This window comes from Amblyomma maculatum, chromosome 1, assembly GCF_055883805.1.
Source record: "Amblyomma maculatum isolate TAMU_Amacu chromosome 1, ASM5588380v1, whole genome shotgun sequence".
Classification (NCBI taxonomy): domain Eukaryota; kingdom Metazoa; phylum Arthropoda; class Arachnida; order Ixodida; family Ixodidae; genus Amblyomma; species Amblyomma maculatum.
The window spans coordinates 86740614-86766978 of record NC_139344.1 but is presented as its reverse complement, the minus strand read 5'-3'; the positions used below and the strand labels follow the sequence as shown (position 1 = coordinate 86766978).

The window sequence follows — 26365 nt, the reverse complement described above, 5'->3', positions numbered from 1 at the left end:
CATCAATGCCTCGCATGCATTGCAGAGCTCGACAACCGCACTTCGCGTATTGTTCATTTGTCTGGTGGCAGCTGTGTACTGCTTCACCCTTTCTATAAAATTCTTCGTTTCCACGAGGTACGAGGACTGGCACTCAAAGCAGGAATTATTACACAAAGCCTTGGGTTCATTTTTCACAACAATGACCTTTCAGGTGAGGTAGGAGGCCTGAGATGGAGGTAGTCGGCTAAGGCATTGTTTGCTGCCCTTCCTTCTCAGGAATATGCGCACCGAGGTTTCGCTGAGGGCCATGTAGTTTCTGCTACTAATGACACGCACTACTTTTCAAAATGCCTTATTCTAACCAAAGCAAGTTTTCATGCCAAACCTACACTCCCAACAATGGAAGTGCTGCATCGTTTGTAGGTGCATCTAGTACGGATACATGCGACGAAAATCCCGATGGTCATTCGTATGGAAATGGCATGCCATAATGACATTCACAAAGCCGCAGAGAGCTGCGATCAGCACACAACGCAGTGAAAGGGCTGCATTACCAGCTTCCCCGGTCCTGACAATGTTGTCAATATGATGTCTTGGCCAATCACAGAAGGCGGCGCGACCCGCAGTGAGCCAGTCGCGCTGGCTGCGTATTTCTGCTGAAAAAAGGCAATTTCTGCCCCTGCCTAATTTCAATCTGATATTTGAGTTTAGCCCAAACTGTGCACTTGGGCTGAAAGCCCCTTTTTGTTTTGCAAAAATTGCTGCAGTGTTCCTTTAGGGAATGTATAAACAAAAAGCCTAGCAGCTCCATTGACAAGGAACATATGACAGTTAGCTGTGGCCAGTTTGCGCTGCTGTTGCATGCCATTTTCTGTCAGCTTTTGAAAGGTGCTAGATATCTAGCACCATTCTAGATATATAGATATGTAGTCTTGCTTATTGCTATTGCTGTGCCTCATATTTTTATTCCTTCTGCAGCATCCTGTCTTAGATGCTGCACTCTTTCCCATATTTTCCACCCTTTTACATGCTGTTCTTACATTTTTTCACTCTCTGAGCCTACTGCTGTTATCGGGCTTTGTGCCTTGCCACTCATACAAGCATGTTTTATGTTTTGTCAAGCTTTTACTAATCACACGCTTTAGCTACCTCGTCCAGCGTTTGACATGTCCATTCTAGCTCTTCAATGTGTCCCTCATCTTGTGGAGCCCAGTAGTGGCATCATTTTTCACACTCATCGTACCATGTAATTCTTCCATGTATGCATTATATCACTAAAGCCAGGCTTGAACAGAATGGGCTTGGCTTGGTCTGGCAAGTGCAGTCTTCCTCTCGATTGTCCATTAGCCTTATTTGTGGTTGCATTTTATTGGAAAGTGGACTCCTGCATTACTTGGATATTGCTACTATTACCTATAAAAAGGAGTTAGTGGAGGTTGAACACGTGTCCAGTAAATTAATGTATCATTATTCATTGTGGCAGGTAGGTATAACTTTAATGACATGCTGGCAAGTGACTGCTTAATGCATCGTGACTCTTGCCAATTGTAGACCCGGGGTTATGCCCTGCTCTGCATTACCCCATACCGGCCCGTTTGTGGTGGGTCGTGAGGCTTGTGCTTTTCGAGCGCACTCCAGGCCTGCTGGATGGCCCATAGTTGACTGTCCTTGTCTGTACTTTGCACAGCACTATGAAGTTCGGGCAGGTATTCCTGGAAGTAGCTTCGGTCGGGGACCTGGCACAGTCCTACGTGATGTGCCATTGGTCCGCCGGACCCACTTCACATACACTGCATACACCACTCGTGTAGATGTCTGGGTGAAGGATGTGTAGCACTGCTGGGGCAAGGAGTGACCCAGTCTGTATTTGCCTTAGGCTGACTGCCTCCTCCCGACTCAGTGCCGGGTGAGGAGGTGGCATTGTCCGGCGAGTTAGGCGCTAACACTTAGTCACTTCCTCGTAACTTGTCACTCGATCATTGGTGTCGAACCACCACTCGGAGCGGTTACTCTCAGGGGTGCGAAAGGTAAGCGCTCGCGCCGCCGAATGGGCAGTCTCGTTGGGATTCGGTGAGGATGCACACTCGCCTACGTGCGCTGGGAACCACTTGATGCGGATGCTGCCGTGTTCTTGAAGCTGGAGTTAGCCGATGATGGCGGCTGCCGGTGCACACACTCGCCCCTTGGCAAAGTTGCGCATGGCGTTCCTCGAGTTGCTGAGCATGGTGCGACACTCGGCCTCAGATTGCCAGAGCAATGGCAACCTCCTTGGAGTCCGTGCACTGCACGCTTGCTGCTGTTGTCTTGATGCCGGTAGCCGCCGTAACGGCCACTGCTACAAATCCTTTTCGCTTGTATTCTGCTGCGTCCACGTACCGGGCATGTTGCTCAACGAGGACCTTGGCCTGTGCCTGCCACCGTTTAAGATTGTGGTGTCTGCAAGTGAAAGACATCAGGGACTATGGCACAAAAGTGACTTCTGCTAAAGATTGAAAATGGCCAAGTCTCCCTCAGGGGTTTTGAAGAAAAAAGGGACTTAATAGACAAGAACCTTGTTGAATAGGTTAAAAAATTGCAATAGAGAAAAGAAATGTGTTTGAGGAGTGAAGTGCAAATGCATTTAAGGCAATAAATAAAAAATCGATGTTTTTTTTTATTATTCGTGTGAGAGGTCTTTGCAACACATCCATCCTCATTGTCACTTTAATTTTCATATGCTCCAGTTAATCGCACATATGCATTGTGGAGATACCATGGCAGTGGCTGACTGCAGCTCTGCTCCTGCACATAGTCTCTTGACCCCAAGCTTGAATGTTTTTGTATGCTTGTGGATTGTTGTTGTTTTCAATGTTTTGCCCTGCTCTATTTGCTCTAGACTGAGAGGCCGCCCTCGTAAAGTTGTATCCAGATGACGAACCATAGACTGGGTCGCGGACCAGTCATGTGGTGTCGACCGCGCACGGTCCGGCCTGCGACAGAATCCACACGGCGAGCTAAAATAGCAGCCGACAAGCCAGACCCCGGGGCAGGCCAAAGGGAGGCACTATTGACCTCGCAATTTCGTGATAAGATGGTAGCACACTGCCTCCCATTTTTTTAAAGTATTATTTCTCAACGGTGAGCTGTGTGTGCATTAGGGCAGTATTCAGATACAGTACTGGCTTTGTCTAAACATGGGCACACCTAGATCACTAACAATTACGTACCTACATATGACAGCGCTCTACTTATGCCATTCCTTTCTAGATGCAAAGGTGAAGGCAATAAGGACCACATCAACATAAGCTGCCAGGTTAACCATGGTTACGCTTGACCGAGGCTCCTGAACTTAACTGCAGTTATGCGAATAGCAGCTCACGGTTGTTACACAGCTTGCAACTATTGCCCCTTGTGCGATAGGCATCTTGCACTGCCCAGGGGGTGCCGCGAAAATGGTGCTAAAAAGCGCCCCCTAGGCGTCTGCTGGGTAGTACAAATCCTTGGTGTCTGCATACGAATGCATGGAGTCAGTATGGATCCACTGCTTTAATTGGTATTACGTATGAATTAAAACGAATTTAAATCGCTGGAAATGCTTTTAGGGCTGTCACGACTGGAATAAGGCAATAAATAATCCGTTAGGCATTATACGACGTGCAGCAATCGGAGGCGAAGTCTCGGCGCGCTACCGGTCGATGTGTCCAGGTGGCTGTCACGCGAATTCTTGCTCTACGAAGTCTTTACACGCAACTGAGCTGAAGCAAGTGAATACACGAAACCGCAACACAATAGGCAGCGCAAACCCCCCTCTGAGGCAGTTTTTCTGATGGGCACCTTGAGCTGGCCGTGCATGGGCCGCTAGGGTTTTTGTTCAGTGCATTAATGCCCCTGAACTTGTAAGTTAATCCTAAACTGGTTTTTGCTTTTTGTGCCCCATTTAGCTGATAAGTCACGCTCGTAATGTTTAGAAATACAAGTCCACTAACTGGAAAGTCTCACAGAAAGCTGAAGCTGGGACTGCAGGAACGTTCGAATTATACCACGGCAGGCGCTTCGGTGTTCATCATTAGATGCAGACATCAGTAAAGGCACGCTGACCTTGTTCCACTGCTCAACTGTTAATTGCCTTCAATTTATGTGTTTGTAGCTCTCGAGCCAGAGCTTTTGTCTATTGGGGGAGTGGGGACTTTGCTTATTAGAAGCGCACTGCCAGACCAAGAACGCGCGGTGCATGACCGAAATGCCATTGTCGGCTGCTTAGTAATTATATATATGTGCCATATGATGTCTATTGCTGTTTTCTCATGAAAGTGAATGGCTGCTTTCATTGACATAGCAAACATTTTAAGCAAATTCTAGTTTGTCGTCCTCACGTTTCGTTGTTTGCAGTTCTTACTTACACAGCTGCCGAAAATAGTAGCATGATGGACGGTTTCTCTCACGATCACAAATAAACACGCGTGCATGGCTGGCTGTACTCTATATATTTCAGCTGTGAGCAGGCGGAGCGGCCATCTTAAAGCGAACAGCTTTTCTCTTAAACCAATGCATGCATGCACGCCCATATCAAAGAAAGCAGCAGAGTTGAACAATGAAATTCTTCACTTGTCCGTAGTACCCTATGACGCAAGCAGCAATAGAAGTGGTGACAATATTTCGGGACGGGTAGTACATGGCAATATCAATGCCGCATGCTTTGAACATTTCGCAGGAAGGCAGCCGGCCGCTTTTTTTTTTTTTATTATTATTATTGTTAGGCTACTGCTGGTTCACAATGATGTCCATGATACATGACAACTCTTGTCATGTTCACGAAGAGGCAGAAAGACGCACGAATTGACTTGAAAGCCTGCAAGGTACGCGCTGCAGCATATAGGCAGAGCCGCTGTTGTACTACCCAGTCAGGTTTTTCTTAACCACCACGAGGCAGCGCCACCCTACTCAAAACTCCAGCGCAAGGTCCCTATCGGCATAACGAAGGTATATTTACAAATATCTTTGGTTTTAATAACACCGTGTGTGGAGTGGCTTCAGACTTGTAGTGTGGTCAAGCATCGTCTGATGCATAGTCCCTACCGCCGTGCCGCGCCTCCCACAAGCTGTCACCAACAGGCAGCAACGAATATCCCTTCGTCTAGGGTGCCTCGGATGTCTTTCGCCTCCGCTTTCAGGGTGGAGATACTGCTCTCTCCAGCGGCACGTTGGGTACCACTCGCCCGCTCGGAAGCATTGAGCGCAATGGGTTGGCGGGCGGTTTCGATCATAAAACTACAGCTATCGTGCGAATTTCTGGTAATTTGGTGTTGTACCACCGCAGGATAGTATCATAGCGTTGTTGCTGTGAGACGAAGTTAGTTGCGTCAAACTATGTCATATTTTGTTGGTTATCTGCCCAGAAACTCTTTGCCTTGAGAACAGTTTTTACAGTCTGATATGCATAGCATACGCCGTCGCAGTTTGCTCACCTGTGATAGTCAAAACTTTGATTCCTTGGGACTTAGCGTGAACATCTTTTTGTAGTGCAACAAAAATAGTCTGTACGTAAGAGAGCTGTTTTGAAAACATCATGAAATAGCGACAGGGGCTCTCTCTGGAAGGTTTCAGACTTATTGTGATATAGTGACGGGAACGTTCTGGATATCCTGTGTGTAGCATGCATAATGGAATATCCAAATAGTAGTAATATATTTTGTCTTCTATTTCTGAAATGTGTGCAATGGTCATCTGCGGCTAGGTGCAATGTAATTTACGCCGATGTTTCGGTTTGTTCTGCCCACCAGCATGCCTATGCAAATGAAACTTGGATAATGTTCTGCGATTTTTTTGTATCGTTACTCCTAGCCTTATGCACCAATTTCTGTCGGAACGTCATGCGCGTCAGTGTTAGAAGCATGAGCAATGTTTTGCTAGTGAGACAGAGGCCATAAATTTAAGAGCATCAATATACAATTAGTTTATTGTAAATATGCATAATACATGAAATATTACTTAAATGCAATATGCACATCCCAATCTGTATTCTAAACAGCTAGTGTCAAGCTTTATCACTGAAGTCCTGTGCCTGCTACAGTTTTGCTTCCATAGGATCGGTCAGGAAGCTCAGGACTGTTCAGCCACTGCGAAAATACGAAGCTGTATGGACTAAAACTGTCCAGAAGTTTTCGAAAAATTCCCGAGTTTTTTGTGCATGGGACATTAGGAAGGGCAATGTTAATGTTGCTCATAATCATTTGCCTTAGCCTTTTCATTGGGTTTTTGACACGGCTGATGTCCTGAGTTTCATAAAAATATTTAAACACGCTTTCGCATTGCTGAATGACGTTGAGAACTTCATGGCTTGCGTAAGTTAAATTTTTTTTCCGCCGCGAACATACTCTTTTAGCTCAATAAGCTTGTGTTGCTCTCCAGGCTCTTCCATGATCAGCGTCTGTATGCATCCTTCTTTACTAGGTGTCCTGTAAGGTTCTTAAGTACATGAGCAGGGTCAGGCATAAAGTACAACTCTCTTCCATCACAAGGGTGGGGAACACTGCACACGGGAACAGTCACACGAGCTTGAAAGGTTTAAAGACCTCCACATGGCGCGATTGGAAGCACCCATGTCAGATGTAATACAGAGTACACGAAGGGAGATATCAGTGCAAAGTCTGATAGGATGAAACACAAAATTTCTCAGTGTATCACCAGAAACGTATGCTCCTGTGAAATGGTAGGCTGTCACTTGTTTCTCGCGGCTGTTCATGCCCCCGACTATAAATACAAGTGCATGATTCGCTGGCTGATCTGATTGAGGCAGTGTTGTTGTTCCTAGGAACACGTCACTACTGCGGTCTAGCTCTAATTCTTTCGTTATCTCCATTTCGTCAAGAAATAATATGCAATCTTTTTCAATATTGGACATCATGGACACCTTCATTTTTATCACTTCTAATATATTTCAGTCGGCACACCTGGTTAGAATGGAAGATGTTGAAGCCTTCTTCACAGTGTTCTCCTTGATGGCAGTGGGTTACCTTGCTCGAGCAAAACATCATATCCTGTAGAGCCGCAAGAAAACTTAGCTGTAAAGCTTTTTTTTACTGTCGCTGGACTCCTCGAACAAAACTTTCTGTTGTGCTTCTGCAGGGCGACCTTTTGATCTTCGTTGAGGAATCTCGGGTTCGATGTTAAAGTGCATACCTCTTTCTTCAGCTGCTTTTTAGTTTTTGATTTCTCTTCTGAACTTTTTCTTAGTCTCGAAGCATCGTTTCTCCAACCTAGAATTCTTATTCTGAAGGTCCTGCACTTGTTTTACGAGCTCGCTTGTGGACAGAGAAAATACATCTGCTGCGTCTGCTGCACAGCGACTGGTACTTTCTTCATGCTCTTCGCTCAAGACCGTATCAGCACCATCAGAAGAGCATTCTTCTGCTGTTGAGAAGCTCTCTGTAGTATCACAGGTAGTGGTGACGGTGAAGATTTGCTGACGAGGCAGCTTTCTACATTTAGCTCGAGTTGAAATTGTAAAAAAAAAAAAAATAAACACATACAGACTATAGCTAAGATAATAACTGTTATTATCTCTGCTATCATTGTTGAATGATCCAATTTAGAACAGCATGCGTAAACTAGAACGGTTTAACCCGTCATCATGCAGCACTACAGAAACACAAGACTCAAGTTAACGAGACAACTTCATTACTGACTATTCAGTCTTTCTTGGTGCAATGAGCATGTGCTGAAATTCCTCTTCTAGAACATCAGGACGTTGTATAAAAAAGTAAATAGTGCCAACAAAAATCAAAGTTAATGACTCTGCCTTTCCAAGCTTACATCTGAGAGAATATATGGTATAATTGCTTAATCCTGAAGTAAAAGATAGTTGGCACTGCTGTTGATTTTAGCAGGCGTCGTCCATCTTGCCGACTGATTTTGTATGCTTTGCAAAATGGAGCTGAAATAAAGTAATGCATAGTAATGTAAGGGACCGGGCCCTTTCATCATTCACATGCATATGTAAGGAAGGCCCTTGGCGAATTTTACGTCTAAAAGCATTGATACATATCGCAAGATTGTGATATTAAATATAATTTGTCTTAGTACCATGGTAAAACGTATGCAAAAGTTTGCAAACGGCCGGTGTGCTGCTGCATGTTAGTAGATATGCAACAAGTTAATATGCACGCTACGACTCCTTCTAGAATTACCCCTGTAATCTCAGCGTTTGAGGATGCAACGTCTTGAAGTTTTACGGAACACCTCCACCCACAGAAAAAAAAGAATGTTCTGGAAGCGCCTCGCATTCCTTACCTCGCATACTTTGGAGTTGTCTGTTGGCTTCCAGCAGTCGCGCATGACCTGCGACTCCCACTTTTTTCCGTGCGCTGTCCCGAGGAAAGTGAAATAGCCTTTGCCCTTTTCTAGTGTTGGAAGAGCACCCGGGGACACAACAGCCGGTCATAACTTAATATCCGACAGTTGCACCACACGCTCAGCACGAGCTCACTTGAAACAGCCATGTACCATGAACGGAACAGGCCGCAGTTAGGTTTTCAGGCCGCCAGCTGTACATCTGCTAACCTGGAGGTTGTTTTGGGTCGGCGTCTTTAGATCTTTTCTTTCTTTTTTTTCTAAACGTCTCCGTGAGTTGCCCGCACCCCTATTGTCCAGCTGTTCTAAGACTTTGGGGCAAATGTTGCTTGCAGAAGGCCGTCGAGCTGTGAAGTAAAACCATTCCGGCAGGAAGGACCTTAAAAGGAAGCGCGCACTCGGTGATGAGGTCCGCGCATTGTCCGCACGCTGCGCTTTTGGTCCTTTTAGAGAAGCCGCCCTGGGACGTTTGGATAGTGTAGCATGGGGAAGGCTACGAGTGTAACAGGCGTGCGAGCCGGCGTATCTAAAGGGGACGCTTAATGTTTTTTTTTTTTGGTCGCCTCCCGCCGATGGCCAGCTGAACGCAGGCACATATGTAATCTTACAGTGAGCACCACTGATGGCTGCTGCGTTTAAGCGGGTTTGTATTTATTGCTGATGGGAGAGCTTTTCTGCTTCCGATAGATGCAGTAATTTAGCACGGCTGGGGCAACAGTATTCAGAAAATGTAGCAATAAGGGGCTTAAATTTTGTAAGGTTTCTTGGTGACCCGGTCGCCTTCAGTGGTTTTCTTCATCACTAGATATGTTTAATGATCTTGACAAAATTCAAGCCTGGTCCCTTTTTAGAGGATTCTCTCGATTAATCAACTCCACCCGCACTCTGCCGGGTTCATGTACACCAGGCTATTTACAAAAAGAAAAATAACATACTTAAATTTATTCTAGAAAAGGCAGCATAGAAATTACAATCCAGCAAGCCATCTTACCACCAATTCACGACCAAGCGTCCCCATTCGGAGGAAGCCCAACCTTCTGCAAGATATTGTTTCAAACAGGTGACTAGAAGAACTTGAGAAAAATGATTTCCTGGATTCAGATTTGTCCTCAGCTTTCCACCCCGGAGAAGGATGGCTTGGAAGACAAAATTGCATTTGCTGCGTTGAATATGCCTCAATATCATACTGTAATAAGATAAAGGGAAGGGATCTGAATAACTGGTGGAAAAGTGGGTTTAAACTGCACAGAGATAGTTACATTTTTAGGCTAGATCGCCCTCTGCACTGTTGGCACATGGTTAAATACGATCGCTGCGTTGTGAAAAATCCTCGTGCTCTAACAGCAAATGCAGCATGTTCGTGCAGAATTCACCAAACCAACTACAACCACTGCATCATGTAAAGATCGCTCTTGAAACTGCCAGGACATGAACTCCCAACAGCAAATCAAAATATGCTGTCTTTTTCCAGTTTGTTCGCATTATTTCAGTCTCCGCACAAACTGTGGAGAGCCCCCGTTGCAAGTATTGCTCGCTGCACGTAACTGTCGAGTGGGATCCAACATGCTGCCAGGAGGGGAAAACTGTGGTGCAGGGTGGTACAAAGGGTGTCCTCACTTTGAAAGCGGAGGCGAAAGACGAAAGATATCGAGTCACTCTACCTTCGCCAGCATGCCTTATGAAAGTTTTTCTCTAGTATAATAAGCCTGGCATAAGGCGTATCCAATCTGACCTCTTCGTAAGTATCGCTGACTCAAACATTGTGGCTGGTATAATGTGATAACAAGCAAATTTCTGCCTGCAGCTGCATAGCAGCTGCCACCTGGCAGCGCCGTTTTACCTGGTCTTGTATGCAAGCTTCACTGATAAGGCCTCGCTGAAATGACCATATCTGTATTTATTTTTGTTGTGACAGTGGGTAGACCTTTTTTTTTTTGTTTTTTTTTAATGGGCATACCATCTACTATAGCGCTGGTCAAGTACAAGCATCATTCGCTGTGGCTTCGATGTGAAACAATCTAGGCCTAGTGAAGACTACGGGGGAATGCTCGGGCAGGAGTCGCCCACCGCACTCGCGGCGGCCCTGTTCCGGCAAACTTGCGGCATCCTGCGTGGTGCATATGTGTTCGTTAGTGAGCTTCTCTACTTTCATAATGTAGCTGTAGCCTATCTTTTTCGACATTTACACTTACACGCTGTTTAAGACTCGTGTGGGACGCGACGGCGAAGCAGGGCTGCACGCACCATTGCGCAGTACTCAAAGGCCGCATAAAAACGGCATCGGACGCCACTCTAGACACTGCCTATGTTACTCGGTGCTCTTAAACACGTGCTCAAAGTGCACTTTCACAGACGCTACCAGGTTCATTGTCTGCGGCCCGAGAAAATGCCAGCCATTTATCGCCTGTTTCAGTCCGCGGACCTCATAAAACGGAAGTGGAACGTCACATGACGCTTGGTCCACGGACCAAAACAGGTTCTTGGTCTGGATACACCTTAACTAGCTGCTACTGCTTTTCGTATTTCAGGCCCTTGAGCTCAGTCCGCTATGTTTGCACACTTTTTGTAGCGAAAGCTACACTGCGTTAGGTTTTTAAGCCATCGGCATGGCACCGTGGAAGACGAAGAAAAAGATGAGGAAGGACAAGACAAAGAACGCTCGGTCACCCGGAGCTAATGCTTTCGCTCCACATTCCGTTCGGCAGCATTGAACCCTTCTCATTTTTTGGCAGGTAGCTGAAAGGTATCATTTGAACAGACCTTGACGAAATCGTGAACATGTTATCTGGAAGCATACTGATCAATTCCCACCTTGGTGGCTCAGTGGGTAGCATGCTAGCACTCATGAATCCAACGGTGGGGGTTTTATCTTGGCCATGGTGGCTGCTTTTCGATGGGGGCAGGATGACTCTGTACTGTGCGATGCGAATACATGTCAAAGGACACCAGGTGGTTGAAATTTCTGGATTCCAACGCTACGGCATCCCTCAGAGCCTGAGTCACTTCGTGACTTTAATGTGGATCTAAGCAAATCATAGGAACCAGAAAAAAAAGAAGCAGCATTATTCTATGGGCATCTTTAGTGCTCACAGTTTGGATTGTTTGATCCAGGAAAATTTATGGACTGGGAACATGTTAATGAAGAATATTAAGCAGGCTGTATTTTTCCAACTTTCCTCTCAAAACAAAGTGGTACAGAAAACATGCTTAAAGATCATTCACGGCAAAGGTAACTGGTAAATTTATATCTGAGAGCTAGCAGTCAAGATAACCAGAGTCACCAGAGTCCATGGGACCGATGGCTCGAGGTCACGTTGGGCAGCTTGGGCGGGGGTTGCGTGTTCCTGTCCATCGGTTCTTCGGGTCTTTCAGGTCCTTCGTCTCGGTTCTGATTCGTATGTCTGTTCTCCTTGTCTTCAGGTCCGGGCTGGGGGCTGGGCGGTGGTAGTTGTTCAGGTCTGGGCTTGAAGGGCTGGGGCGAAGCTGCTCGGCGATGTCTCTGGGCCCTCGGTGATGGTCCCGGCTTGAAGATGGCCTCGATGCTCCAAGGCGAGGATGGGGATGTCGTACCCAGCACCTCCACCAAATGTTACGAAACGGCAAGCCGATGAAGACAGGAGACAGAACATGACCGATGACGATGGTAGATGACGTTTAATGAATGTTCGCGGGCCTAGCGCGAGCGCTCCTTCCCGCGCCACTGCCCGCTTCTTCTTCCTTGTCGTCCGTAACATGACCTGGCGGCCGCTGCGGAGATCCAGCTTGTGACAGGGGATCGAATAGATTGACCTCCACCAAGAGATGTTACGTGGAATATCTACAGTCTGAAAGCTCTCCGCACAGCTAACGTTGATGAGGGCACTGATTTCACGACACTCAGCGTCGTCGTCTTCTCGGAGTCTGTCGCACTTCTTCATCCTCATCACGAACAGCGAATACAGCTAAGTAACAATATTAAAGATGGAATTGGTTTGTAATCCTGCTGCTGATTTATTGTACATGACTGAATAAGGAATATATCAGCACACTGATTCAGATCTAGTCTGTTGTGTGTGTGCGTGTATATATACACACACACACGTTTCACCATGCCTGTCTGGTGCCTGTCCGAAGCGCAAAGAAAGTAGTAGCCGGGGGAGGCGGTAGCTGGCAGCTGACATGGCTGAGCACTAACTGGTCGTAGGGCTTCCTGACATTATGTTTGGTAGGAGCTGCCAACTCTGGCCTCTCCTTTCATATGGGAGGGTGGCGTCATGATCAGCCTGCCAAAACCCTTGTATTCATGTTACCCCTAGGTCACGCAGGCATGTTCATACTGCTCGGTTAAAGAGGGGCTTTATATGCTGGCTGGTAGCTTACGCAATCGCGTCATCGCGAAGGTGGGAGTGAAAACAGAAAGAGGTGCCATAGTGGAGGGCTTCGGACCACCGTGCGATAGAGGTTTTTGCCTTATCGCACTTTAGTAGTCAGTCTCCCTCCCTTATGGCATAAATAAAGCTGAAACCATAGAGTAAACTACTATGTGCGCAAAAGCCATGTCTTTACTTCAAAGCCGAACATAAGCGTAGCCATGCAGATTGCTCTTGTGTAACTCCAGGTTTAGCCACAAGTTAAGCTACAGATAATTTTTTTTCCTTCCACTTTGCATTTATATTTTTGCTAAAATCTTCACAGGACTAATTCTGGTCAAGATCAACTACAAAAAACACAGAAAAAAAAATATCCCCTTACGTTTACCTTGGACGACTCTGACTGTAGGCTTCTTTAATTATATATATACTATACACATATATATAGTTTACTTTTGACTAATGGGCCAGGGAAATTCAAACAGGATATAAAATGAGATAATCCTGTTGGATAATCATGGGATAATATATATATATATGCGTGTGTGTGTGTATATGGGTGTGTTCAGATAAGAACGGTAATGGTCCCGTGACCATTTTTAGTTTTCAGTGAAAGTATGTGTAGTGGACAAATGTCTCAGCACAAAGGAATGAACCTTAGTTTTGCAAGATATGGCGTAGTTTTCTCGAAAAAAAAAAAATCTTATCACTACAGGTGGATAACGCCGTTTTGTCATTTCAGAAATTTCAAGTTTGGAGACCTGCTTCCGCACTAAAATTTTGTCATCTATTATTTTTCACTGACTAAAACTCTGCAGCTTTTACTTTTATAAAGACTATTATAAGCACCTTATGTTATGTATATTGGTTGAGATACTGGGTATTTAAATTTGGTTGCTGTACAATGAGTATGTTCAGATGTGATCTTTTTAAGTAGTTGCCACTGTTGTTAAAGGTGGGATGGCCTCGTCAGGCAGAAATGCCTTTAGCCATTTCACCCAGGACAAATTTTATATATTTTGTCCCAAATAAACTTTTCTACTGCTATTATACTTTGTAACTGGCAATTAAGGAGGCCTGGCTGCTTCCTGGCAACACTTCATCTTGCTGGGAAAGCTAGTTGAAATAGGCATTTGCAGAACGCACTGTCTTTGCAGGGGACGGCCGATGGAGAAGTGTGGAACGACGCTGTGCCCAGATTTCCGAGCGAGGTGTCAACTGGGGCTGTGACTGGGGCTACCATAAAAATGGCGTCTACTGGGAGGAATGCTACTGTGCGGAGGACAGCTGCAATGGTGCAGATCAGCTTCAAGTGCTGCATGTTGTCCTCTTGCTGTGTGGAAGCCTTGCACTGCTGAGACACCTTGATTTCTTTTGACCCGTGATGACTTGATTCGAACACGACGTCCCACTGCTTGATTGATGTGCCCGGTGTGAGGAGAAAGCTGCAAAAGGGTATTAGTGGCAAGGATTGAACAATTTTTAAGGAATTGGGTAAATTGTTTTTGTAGAGGTCTTATATTTTATGAGGTTAGCAGATGTTTCCAAGAGAGTTTAGGAATATTTTGTGGGCACTAAATAGAGAGATTTAGCTTACCGTGATCCACGATCCACTACCGTGATCCGCCACCGCGCGTTCCACTGCGCATGCCCAGATCCCCTTGACGCCGATAGATGGCGCCACATCCTTGATGTCGGCACATAGACCTGCCGCGTCGGGGCCAATCAGCTTGTGCGCCCCGCCCACGCGCGGTAGAGGGTCGTGGTGGCGGATCGCGGATCACGGTAAGCTAAATCTCTCTAATTTCTTGGAGGTTGCAGTCCTCTTTGCATTCTCTCTTCTCCCCCTATGGATATGCAAGTTTTCAAATGCTACACAGGGAAGGTTATGGTTTAGCGCTTTATCACACACTTTTGTGTGGCGCTGACCATGGTAGGGAGCATGGCTGCTGTCCCTGAAAAAGGATGTTCTTGAAAGTAATTTGAACACTTAGTGCCTTCTGAATCACACATCATCAGTGTTAATTCGTTACAGTGATTGAATACTTTTACTTAGAAAAAGCAGTCTTAAACTTCTGGAAGCCTTTGTACTCTCCTGCTAGTTTCCCTAGATTTCAGGGTTTGACGAGACAAATTTTTTTTTTTTGTGTGGTCAGCATATTGCTTCGCTTATCCATGGTACCAATTTTTTGCAGCCTGTTTGCATTTTGCAGACATCATGAATATTCAGTTTACAGATTGTTAGCTTTAACTCGGCATCCTTTGCATTTGCAGTGCTTTGCCCAGCTTGGCTGATGTTTGAGGCTCTTGTGTGTACAGTTTCAGTTGATATAGTACACAGCATGCTTCAGTTATCTAATATTGCGTGTTGCAGAGGAAAAACTGAGTGGTGTTTGATACTTAATTATGCAAATAATTTCCACTTGTGCTCTTACACACAAGCATAGTAAATCTTCCTATTTCCTCTATGAAACATGGGGGAATGAGTTGAGTACCAAAGCGTGCTCTGTGTTATTTCTGGCTACTTCTTGATATTAATTATATACAGTCGTGTACATTTCAGCTAGTTACTGCTGGCAGTGTGTAATGAAAGAGCTTGGCACCTCAAATTTGTATGCATGAAGATATGCAAATTTGTTGTGCAGGTATTGTGCCCATACCTGCAATGGTGGATGTGTGCACATAGCTATCAGAAAAGCTCATTAGAGCTGTTATTTCACATTTTGTGGCACTTTCGTATTGCATGCTTTTTGTCGAGATCTGTAAGCCTTGTGAAGGCTTAGATTATGTTTGCAGTTGTAATACTCCATTTTTTGTGCACTGCAGATGCTGGAAAAGTCGGATTTTAATGCATACTTTATTTCAGTATAGAACGGGGATCATGTCATAGACCCTTGTCATTATGTAAGGCCGTTACCATATGCTTACTGATGCTTTGTCCACTCCTTTTATTTTCTTGGCTGACTCTCGACAAGCATATTTTTTCATTGTGACATTTTCAGTCTACCCAACTACCGTAGTTTTTGTGCTGGATTCTCGTTATACTAGTGTATAGGGTGCGGTAAAAGCTGGCTAATTTGGAAATCTGAATAATTCAAATTGCTGAGTGCTGTCGTGGCCAACACCTGTGTAACTCTCTACCGCTCGAAATTTTCTAAGTGCTGCATTCCCCTCGACCTTTCAGCCTTTTTTTTTCCCAACTGGCGGCGTACACCACCTGAAAAAAATATTGCTGGCTATGCCACTGGAATCAATGCTCTACTCGTATTCGGAATCTGTAGTCTGCAGTCGAAAGTCTCGCACGGTAGCAGCTATTCGACTGCAATTGCGTGCACGAAAGGAGCACATTGAGTGGCCTGCACTACGCATAGAAGTGGCAAGTTGTGAAAAAAAAAAAAAAAAAGAGAAAGATGAAAAGAGAATACGGCCTCGTTTGCTGCTGGTAGCTACGAGAGAGGCCATAGGGAACAAGAAAAAGTGGCAATCGAGCCATGTTTCCAGATGCAGCGATGCATGTGCGCCTTAACAGAACCTGCAGTACCGCCGCTATCTAATTGAGCAATTTGTTGGTGAGTGAGGGCTCGTGCTATGAAGCAGGACCTGTTGACTTGTCTAGACTGCAAAGAATGGTTCAATGGGATGCTTCATTTTCCATACAAGATCCCCAGCCGAAGCAGCACAGGCTGCGTGGTTTGCAGTGACTGCAAAACAAAGAGGGTAGAAACGGTGTACATTTATAAAATTTGCAATCCTAATCCAAGACTGTACCCAAGAAAGTACTTTGAGAGATACCACAGGTTACTCTGACATCGCTAAAAGACGCGTACAAACAAATGTCAAAGAATTGCAACCTATATTCTGGTTTATACGGTAGCTATGCTGGCTCACTGCACGATATAAGCCATTCAATGGCCAACACTATAAAATCAGCATAACCAAAATCACATCCAGGGTATTAGGTCAAACAAATACCATGTTTAATGACATGTAACACTTTTTCTTTTTTTTTTTTCCCCCTCTTTTTTTCAAGAATTTTCTCTCCTAAAGTCTACCCTTGAGGTCTAATAAAAAATAAAAGCAGCATCATGGTGCCACAATTTTGAAGCTGTCACAACTAAATCTCTGTTCACGCATTTCTGCGATCAAATCCAAATCCATCCAAACTCAGAATGTTGTGTATTATGTTCGTTGAGATCCTGTACTTCCCACGTGGCATCATACGTAGTACAGCTGCTTTGACAGCTACTACAATCCACACAATGGCTACATGTCATGCTCAGCATGATGCTCATATTAAGGAGGAAACAATTTTGATTGCTCGAGGTTGGAAATTGTGCTGCGGCTAGATGAATGCATCAGAACAAATCAGCCATCTGTGGGTGGTGACTGCAGCAGAAGGTTGCTTTTCAAACCCTTTTACTGTCCCTGACGTACCGGTATATTTTGCGTTTTGTCCCCGAAGTATCACCGACGTACCTGTACATTCTCTTCTGTGCGTTCATAACACAGGAATGCCATGCTAGTGTGCTTGAAGTTGTCACGCCATCTGTCAAATCGGTATAGAATGTCATATTTTTACCCCGCGCTGTTGGAGCCCGTATATTCAGAGAGTGCAGAGCGACTGTGCATGCCCTTCTTTTCAAGGGGACGTGGTCGCTCCGCATGTGCTGCTGTCTCACACGGAGCGGCCATGCATGCTTGTGACTTGAGTTATAGAGGTTGTTCTGCTGTCTGCGACAGTTCTTTTTTTTTGTATGCTGTTGGGTTGTCTGCAACGTCGCATCAAGTTCGGGCACGCATGCCGTTGAGTCTGGAAACATGGCTCGATCGCCACTTTCGCTCGTTCCAGCAGCTGCATCCTCATAGAGAAGCTATTGATAGCTAAACATCATAAACTTAGAAAGAAACCTTTGTTCATTATTTAATGGACATGCTGTACAATGCATAGCTCCCACAATAGATACCGAGTCACGCATCACCAGACAGAGATGTCTCTAGAGCAGTCTTCTTTGTCGCTGCCGGCACTTGATTCAGTATAATCACTATCGTCGTCATCTAGTGAAGGTGCAATGTTCTTTCCTTTGCTAAAATCATATTTGCTTTTGCTAATAGCTTGTAGATTCTTGCTGCAGGAAGCACTCTGCGAAAACACCGGCAAGCTTTGCTGCCAGCAACGCGGATATGCTAACGCTCCAATAAAAAAAAGAAACGCTCGCAAGTGCTGGCCTGTAATACGCAGAGTAAAAACTGTTTGTTTACGGTTTAAGAGATGGCAGTTCATGCACGTATGGAAAGTGTGCCATTTCAATCTTAGAAAAGCTTGTTCGGCGGTGCCCAGCAGTGAACCAGAACAGCCGTGCTGCATTGTCACGTAGCCCGGCTGTTCCGGTCATTTCGAGTGACCCTTCATGCGGCCCATGTTCACATAGCAGCATTCCATGCATTGAGTGATTGCATAGGCTCTGGTTAGTGGGTGTATGTGCGCTGCTGAATCATGGTGCTGTTCAGGAGCTCATTTAGCCTGGTTACAGCAATTTGTGATGATATCTTGTCTGCGACAGTATCAAAAGTTGCCAATCGTGTACAGAGGCTGTGGTTTGTCTTATACCAACATATTCTTGCATGTCAAATTTAAGATATGTTGGGCAATTTTTGGTCCCCTTTTAAATTTAGAGTATCTGGCCTTGATTGTTTCACACAGAGAACTATATCGTGTGGTATGTCATGTCTGAGGTAGACAGTACTGTGAGTGCTTTTATGTACAAATGATCGCTTAGCAGTATACAGTATAAGAGACTGTCCACAAATTCAGTTTTATTATACATCTTATAAGCATGTGTGGGTGTGTATTCATATGAATTAACTTTGTGAATGAGAAAGGGTGTTTTTGCAAGAAATGTGAAAAACTCATGCTTTTAAGAAGCTGAATGTATATAAAAAAAGATTTGCCCAGGACTGGGCATTTCGGCTTTTTTTTTTATGGATATTTCCGACTTGTGTTTGATATTGTGAAACTTGATCATTTTGATTCATCTTCAGTGACAGCAATGTAGTTTTCTCTCTGTGCTTCAGGCTTGCGGAAGCCCGCTTTAGTGCTACATGGAGTACTTTCTAGTTCAAGGCAATGTATATGCTTGTCAGAGGATTTCATTTTTGACATGCCATAGAGCAGAAGGCTTGGTAGCAATATTTGCCACAGTCAGATACAAATGAAATCTGCAGTGACCTTTACACAGAATTAATCCATGACAAAGTAGCATTCTGGTGAAGCTATTCTTGCTCCTTAAACCAGATGCTAACCACCAGATGGAATTATAAGCTCAAGAATTTGATGCCTGTGACTTGTTTGATAAGTAGAACAACGCTATAGTAAACTCAGATATAGTAAAAACTCTGATATAGTAAAGTGAAACTGAAGTCCCAGTTCATCTTCCATAGATAACTAACTGTACGTACATTTCCCCCCCTTTATAGTAAACATATTTTTTGTAAAAATTGGTTATAGTAAAGTGCACCTGGCCGCGGCGACAACTCCCATGATATGACATCGTCGCCCGCGCACTACCTAGAATCGCGAGGAAAAGAATTTTTTGTATTTCAAAACAAAAATAACTCGGTGTCCTTTTAGCGGCTTTACCACCAGGTTTAGCAGCATTCAGGAGAAGCCTACTTTACGAAGGCATTGGAGCCGTGAGGGAAAGCACGCAATGTGTAGGGAAAAAAAAAAAAGTAAAGCTGTCGACAAACAGAAAGGAGGCGGTGCGGTCCATTCAGAAAGTAAGAGGAAAAGTGTACCAAGAAATGGGGAAGGGGAAGAAACAGGTAAACATTCCCAGTACTGCAGCACAAAGCATGAGGCAGCAGAGGCAAGAAGTGGAGGTGCAGCTTGTGCGGTCTTGCAGCACTTGACTGCCATGCACATTTATCATTTATTGCCTTTTAAAAGACAGAAACAGCAAAAAGTTACACCACGTTCATGCAAAGCTTTGATTTTCACATGAAATTAAGAGGTACTTCCATTAGATGTCAAAAATTTTTGTAACTGAAAAAAATTGCATGAAGAGATGATCAGAGAGATATAGATATTTCAGATTGTTTTTTTCATTAAGCAAGAAGACTGGTTCAGTAAGTGGCCATTTAGCTACCAGACAGCATCTTGAGGATCATGCCATCACCAACAACTGATATAGTAAAGACCTTGATGTAGTAAAGATTTTTGCTAGTCCCAGTGACTTTACTGTAAAGGGGTTCTACTGTATAAGCAATTGTCAAAAAGTTAATCTTGGTTTTCTGCTTTGGTTGGTCAACTGAGTAATACAGGACACCGTGTACTATGGCTTTTGTAAATTGTATTGTTTTGTAAATTTGTATTGTGTTTTTAGTTGTATCCTTTTTAATGTTGTAGAAGGCTCTTATTTCATGTTAATCCACCTTTAGTCTAACAGTTTCTTACGCTGCTGCAGAGAGCACAAATTGCCCTTATTGCACCTATGTTTCACTTAGCAGTGAAAGGTGTAAGAGGGATCTTCATGCTAATCCACCCTTTGTTTATAACGCTGTTTCTTAGGCTGCTGTAGAGAGCACAATTGCCCTTATTGCACCTGTGTTTCACTTGACAGTGAAATGTGCAAGAGGGATCTTCATGCTAATCCACCCTTTGTTTATAACGCTGTTTCTTAGGCTGCTGTAGAGAGCACAATTGCCCTTATTGCACCTGTGTTTCACTTGACAGTGAAATGTGCAAGAGGGATCTTCATGCTAATCCACCCTTTGTCTATAACGCTGTTTCTTAGGCTGCTGTAGAGAGCACAATATCCCTTATTGCACCTATGTTTCACTTGACAGTGAAATGTGTAAGAGGGATCTTCATGTTAATCCACCCTTTGTATATTACACTGTTTCTTAGGATGCTGTAGAGAGCACAAATATTTAACCACAAGTTTTTGTAGTACTTAATGGTTCTTTAGTGCAGATTTATCCGTCCATATTTACGTAAAATTCCGAGAAAGCACCATACCCCTCCCCCCCCCCCCTCGAGCAGAAATTACAGGAAAAGTGGAGGGGGCTCTTTCCAGGAACGGCACCTAAATTCGAATTGGCGGTGACATTATTTTCCCTGCTGAAAAAAAAAAAAAAAGATTGGGCGTAGTGCATATGGATTTAAAGTAATTTTCCTCTGATCAGTCGAACGGGCTTAGAAGTGTGCATCGAGGCATCGATGAGCTGCCTCCGAGTATTCTCGCTACGCCAATGCGGATGTATTCTGGGCTCTATAGATAGTACAAACTGCCCCTGCCGACGTTTTCTCTTGCCGCGCTTTTTAAATATGTTCCCGGTTGTCTTATTGCTTTCGGCGCCAGCTCCTTTGGTCGCTCGCGTCAGATGTTTCTCTCGTGGTGGTCAGTCAATGCCAGCAATCAGCCTTTATGCATATGCACATCTGGGTGAGTCAGTGCTGTGCTGGGGATATTTTTGCTTGCGATGTCTTGGAGAGCTGATATTGGATTGGATTCTTGGACTGGATAGGGTTGGCAGTGTTGCCTGTGTGAGGTGTGTGCTAAGGGTAGGAAGCAAGGAAGTGCGGCGCGCCAGAAGGATGTGTGTGCGTAAAGAGGGGGGGGGGGGCACTTTCCCGGAACGGCGCGAAAATGTGAAATTAGCAGTGAAGTTAAATGGGAGGTGCTTGTTCGGAATTTTAAAGTACATTTCAAATGACAGATATGATTGTGAGTCTTAGTGTTTTGTCACTGACTGTTTTGGTTATAGTAAAGTGTGTGTGTGTGATAATGTATATTGTGCTGTGTATGTTTAATTGTAAGCCATATGTACAAGCTCACAGAAGGCAAGTAATGAGGTGACTCCAGTGCGTAGAAAGCCCAGATTATCTTGGTACAGTAGAACCCCACTATAGTAAACTCAGATATAGTAAAAACTCTGATAAAGTAAAGTGAAGCTGAAGTCCCAGTTCATCTTCCATAGACAACTGTATACTTTCCCCCCCTTTTTATAGTAGAAACGTTTCTCGTAAAAATCTGTTATAGTAAAGTTTGCCTGGCCACGGCAACAACTTCCATGATGTATCGCCGCCTGCGCTCTACCTAGAATTGCGAGACAAAGATTTTTGTATTTGAAAAAAAAAAAAATAAACAAGAATTACAACATCAAGTGTTCGGTTAAATGGCGTTACCATCAGGCTTAGCAGCATTCAGAAAAAGCGTACTTTACGGCAATCTTGGAGCCGTGAGGGAAAGTACGCAGAGCATAGGGAAAAAAAAAGTAAAGCTGTCTACAGAAAGTAGAGTAAAAGTGCAGCAAGAAATAGGGATGGAGAAGAAACTGGTGAATATTCACTTCACTGTGCAGCACGAAGCATGAAGCAGCGGAGGCAAAAACTGGAGGTGCAGCGAGTGCGGTCTTGCAGCACTCAGTGCCATGCGCATTTATCATTTATTTATTGCCTTTTAAAAGACATAAACGGCAAAAAGTGACGCCATGTTCATGCAAGGCTTTGGTTTTCACATGAAATCGAACTTGGTTGCATTTGTAGCCATGCTGTCCTTGTGCTTAAAAGGTACTTCCACAAGATGTAAAAATTTTTTTAAAAAATTGCACGAAGCGATGATAAAAAAGAAATCGAAGGTATTTCAGTTTTTTTTTTTATTATTATTAAGCAGCAAGACGTGTTCAGTAAGTGCCTATTTAACTACCAAACAGCGTCTTCAGGACCATGTCATCACCAACAAATTATATAGTAAAGACCCTGATATAGTATTTTTGCTGGTCCTAGTGACTTTAATATAAAGGGGTTCTTGGAGAGGCCCCGCCACGATGGCTCACTGATTAGTGCATTCGACTGCTGACCTCGAGGGTGTGATTTGATTTTGGCTGTGGTAGTCACATTTGGATAGAGGCAAATGGCAAGGCGCTCATGAGCTCTGCATCATCAGTTCATGTTAAAGGACCCAGGTAGTTGAAATTACTGGAACCCTCCACTAAACTGTCCCTCATGGCTGATGTCTTTTCGGGATGTTGCACCCCGTTTCTGATGGTGGCTGCAAGTCCTCTGTTGGGTGTTAGTAAATGCCCTTAGCTTGGTTTTTTTTTTTTTTTATGTTCATTAGACATGACTGATAATGCCTAGCTTACAGCAATGTTTCAAGAATGACTTGTTCAAGTACAAGTCATCTTTTTTTATTTGTGCACAGTGGTTGTGATGGTCTAAGTGCAGAGCAATGAAGAAAGCCAGTCTATGATGGGCAGTTGGGATAGTCTTTAGATGAGCCATGGAGTGGTGTGTTACCAGAGCTGTCTGAATTTGGAGAGCTGATGTGGTGGTGACTTCCATGTAGCATTTTAAGTATTGTAATTTTATATATGTTATAATTTTCTCTATTAATACAGAGATTTTGGAGTGCGTGATGCAGTCATATTTCTTTGAATTGTCTGGGATTGGAAACCAGGACGAGTAATTTTTCAGTGTAGTGTGTGTGTGCTAGGTGAGTGGTTGTTTTAAGGTTGTAGCAATATCGTGCTTAAATATGTTTAATCTATGGTTGTGTTTTGAATCTCATTTTTATATTCACTTCAGGAATATTGCTGCTTTATGGTCTTTGTGTTAGTTACCCCTGTGCCTTTTAAATGCTGATAGTGCGTTTATTTGCATTGTGAGCATTGGGGATACAAGCACATCAGTGCATCTGGAGTCGACTGATTGCATATATGTCAAGTTTCGCAGACTCTTTCAGTTAAGAGGGAAGGACTTGCCCATATGTGCTTAACTTTTTATTTCCCAGATATTTGTACTGTAGTGTTCTCATCATTTATGTATGCCCTGTAGGTCATTTGTAACAGCCGTATAAGTATCTTTGTGTGTTTCCTGTTTCCTGGCTGTAGTGACCTCATTCGACAAAGCCAGAACCCAAAGATGCCTATGTTATTAGATTCCAATACATATTAAAGAACACCGTGAATGACTCCATCCAGTTATTGTTCCTTGTAGAAATTTATTCTCTTGCTCTTTCTGATTACGTTGACATTTTTCTGGCTGCAAAACGATGCATTTGTTGGTGAGAAAATTGGATTTTATAATTTTCCCCCGTCTGTTAATATTCATGATACCAAAAAAGATGCATTGTCATTGTTTTGAATGAATGGCTTATAAGAGCAGTTTTCGAATGACTGCATTGTGATTAGAGCAACAGTCCCTTGTTGATTTCACCAACTTCTGTTTGTCTTGAACGTGTTCCTTTGAAGGGCAACTTCAGTGGTTTTTTTTCATCATTTTATGTTTTTGATTGCATTACATTCCCCGGCACGTCCAAACTCCAACAGAAAAATGTTTTTGTAAATTCCAATAAAACTATATTTAAAAAGGAAAAACAGCAAATCGAAACCGTAACTGCTTTCATGGCCAGAAACGACGTTCCATTGACGAAATGGTGACGTCACACACAGTATTCGAAAAAGACTCGTATGTGGGTAGTATGGTAGAAATAAAGTATGGAAATAGTGATGCACTGCATAAAATGTCTGAGGTAGGCCAATGCAACCCTTGCAATTTCATAATCATGCGGGAAGTGGACAGTAACGCCGTTATGTTTGTGACATCACAAATGCAGTGGTGCCCGCAGAAATAGCGTCAGCTAAAGCCACGAAAACTGCACATGTTAAAATCATGTCGCCCGCGAATGGATTATCGCATGGTGCCGAAATTTTGCAGATTGCGTCATGGTTGGTGAACCTACAGTAAAGTTTTACCAGAATATTCAAATGTCAAAAAACCTCCGGAGTTGCCCTTTAAAGGACCTGAACCAACTAAAGTTAATCCGGAGGGCACCTCCGGAGTTGCCCTTTAAAGGACCTCAACCAACTAAAGTTAATCCGGAGGGCATTACTACAGTGTGTCACATCAAGATTTAGCTTTGGCGTGTGAAGAATAAATTATATTATTAAACACTTCAACTAATGCTGATAGAGCTCTGGCAGTAAAAATATCAGCTGCTGGTAAGGATCTGACATTTACATATTTTACATTCCAATTCTTCCTTGGTACCACAGTGTTTCTATTTCACATTTCAAATCTTGTTTGGTCCTAGAGTGTTCTTGCATACTGGGTTGTGAGCCCTTGTGATTTTTTTTTCAAATGAGCTCTTTTTCCGTCCATTTTATTTAATGTGTCACATTCTTTATCATTCAGATGCTCCATGCCAGCATAAGTGTGCACTGTTACAATGAAAGAAATGTGAACAGCAAAACATGGTGGCATTGTTCTGTTCGCACTTAGTGCGTGTGTACAATTTTGATGCAAGGAATGACAATAAATGCAATGTTTTTATGCTTTGCAATAACTCATTATCAGTCTTTTACTAAGTGTAGCACTGCCAGCTGGCTACACTGCACTTGGCTAACATTTGTGATTCCACTTCATCACTCTGTTGAATTTTTGTCACTTGTAGTGTGTTCTGTAACAAGCAAGGTTTGATTATTATGCTGGTCATACACACTGAGCCCGACTGGTCATGCAGCTCGCCAGCACGCCTGCAGCATTTTTTTTTTTTTTTTTGAGGGAGGGAGGGGGGTAATATAAGGGGCAAGAAAAAGCCCCTTTCAGCATACATTTCAGCATTATGGAAACTCTAGGTGCTAAAACTGCAATGGCCCTCCCAGCATTTGTAACATATTTTGCACACAACTCTTGCAGTCTTAGCTTCAGCACTGTACACAAAGTGGACTCTGTGAAGCTTAGTTTGTGTGCAATTGCAATCACAGTAAAGCTAAGAAAAATACTAATGACGTAAGTAAGCAAATAAAACTAAAATCTGGAACTCTTGAAAGTAAGGAAAAGAGAGACCAATGTCGTATATACATAATTGTTCTTTGATGGGAATGGTTTTTATGCAGTTCCTTGCTGAATATGCTAAGAACGGCCAGTTTACTTCTCCCCTGCATGTATGTATTGTGTTAAACGATTTGATCTGCAAATGGACCAACTACGCCAGCTTCATGGCATTATTGATGTAGGAAAATCTTATATTTGCCACTTATCAGAAGGTAGCATTAAGGAATTTTATTCATGCTTTAATGATTTGGCAAGTCTTGCTTCATTTAATGGCACAGTTAAGAGCACAGACCTCGCCATTATGAGGAGCCAAGCTCGTGATAGCCCTCCATGATTGGCCGCTGCACAGGATGCAAAAAGAATTCAGAAATTGAGCAAAGTAATAAACGCCCAATAAGTAGTGAAAGACTGGACATTTTGCACAGGTCTATTACTTTTTTGCTAATTGAACCAGCTCGCCCTGACGAAAGCACTTATTAACCTTGCTTCATCTCGACGTAAACAGTCTTCATGAACAAAGTATGTGAAAATATATATGTGACGTTGCTGACAAAGATTCTTGTGCCGACGTATATTTGGTTCAGTAATAAAGTGGTGAAAAGGTGCTTGTTGAAGAGAGTGGTTGGTGTGGCCATAATACATGTTTAATATTTCAAGTCGCAGAGAAGGCAAATCACATGCATCTTGCTCTTGCAAAAACATCTGTTGCCAAAGAGCAGTCCATATAAGGCTATTAAAAATGGTCCTGGGGCCCTATTTTCGACACAAATGGCCGCCGTTTGGCACCATGTTGTTTCTCTGGTTGTCAAAAAAGTAAAAAAAGTCACGTGTTTCAAATTTGTGGCGCGAAATTGCGGTCTGTCGAAAT

The 26365-nt window shown here is 43.7% G+C and overlaps 1 protein-coding gene across 1 annotated transcript in view; it reads left to right on the top strand.

Annotated features, from left to right (window-relative positions):
* LOC146203082 (uncharacterized) overlaps positions 1-21812 on the top strand; it is a 33551-nt gene extending 11739 nt beyond the window's left edge. Inside the window, exon 3 of the mRNA XM_084588507.1 lies at positions 13817-21812. Within this exon, the coding sequence (XP_084444633.1) occupies positions 13817-14037 (221 nt within the window). The 3' untranslated portion in view covers positions 14038-21812. The remainder of the gene's footprint in view (positions 1-13816) is intronic.
* Positions 21813-26365: the final 4553 nt, after the last annotated feature.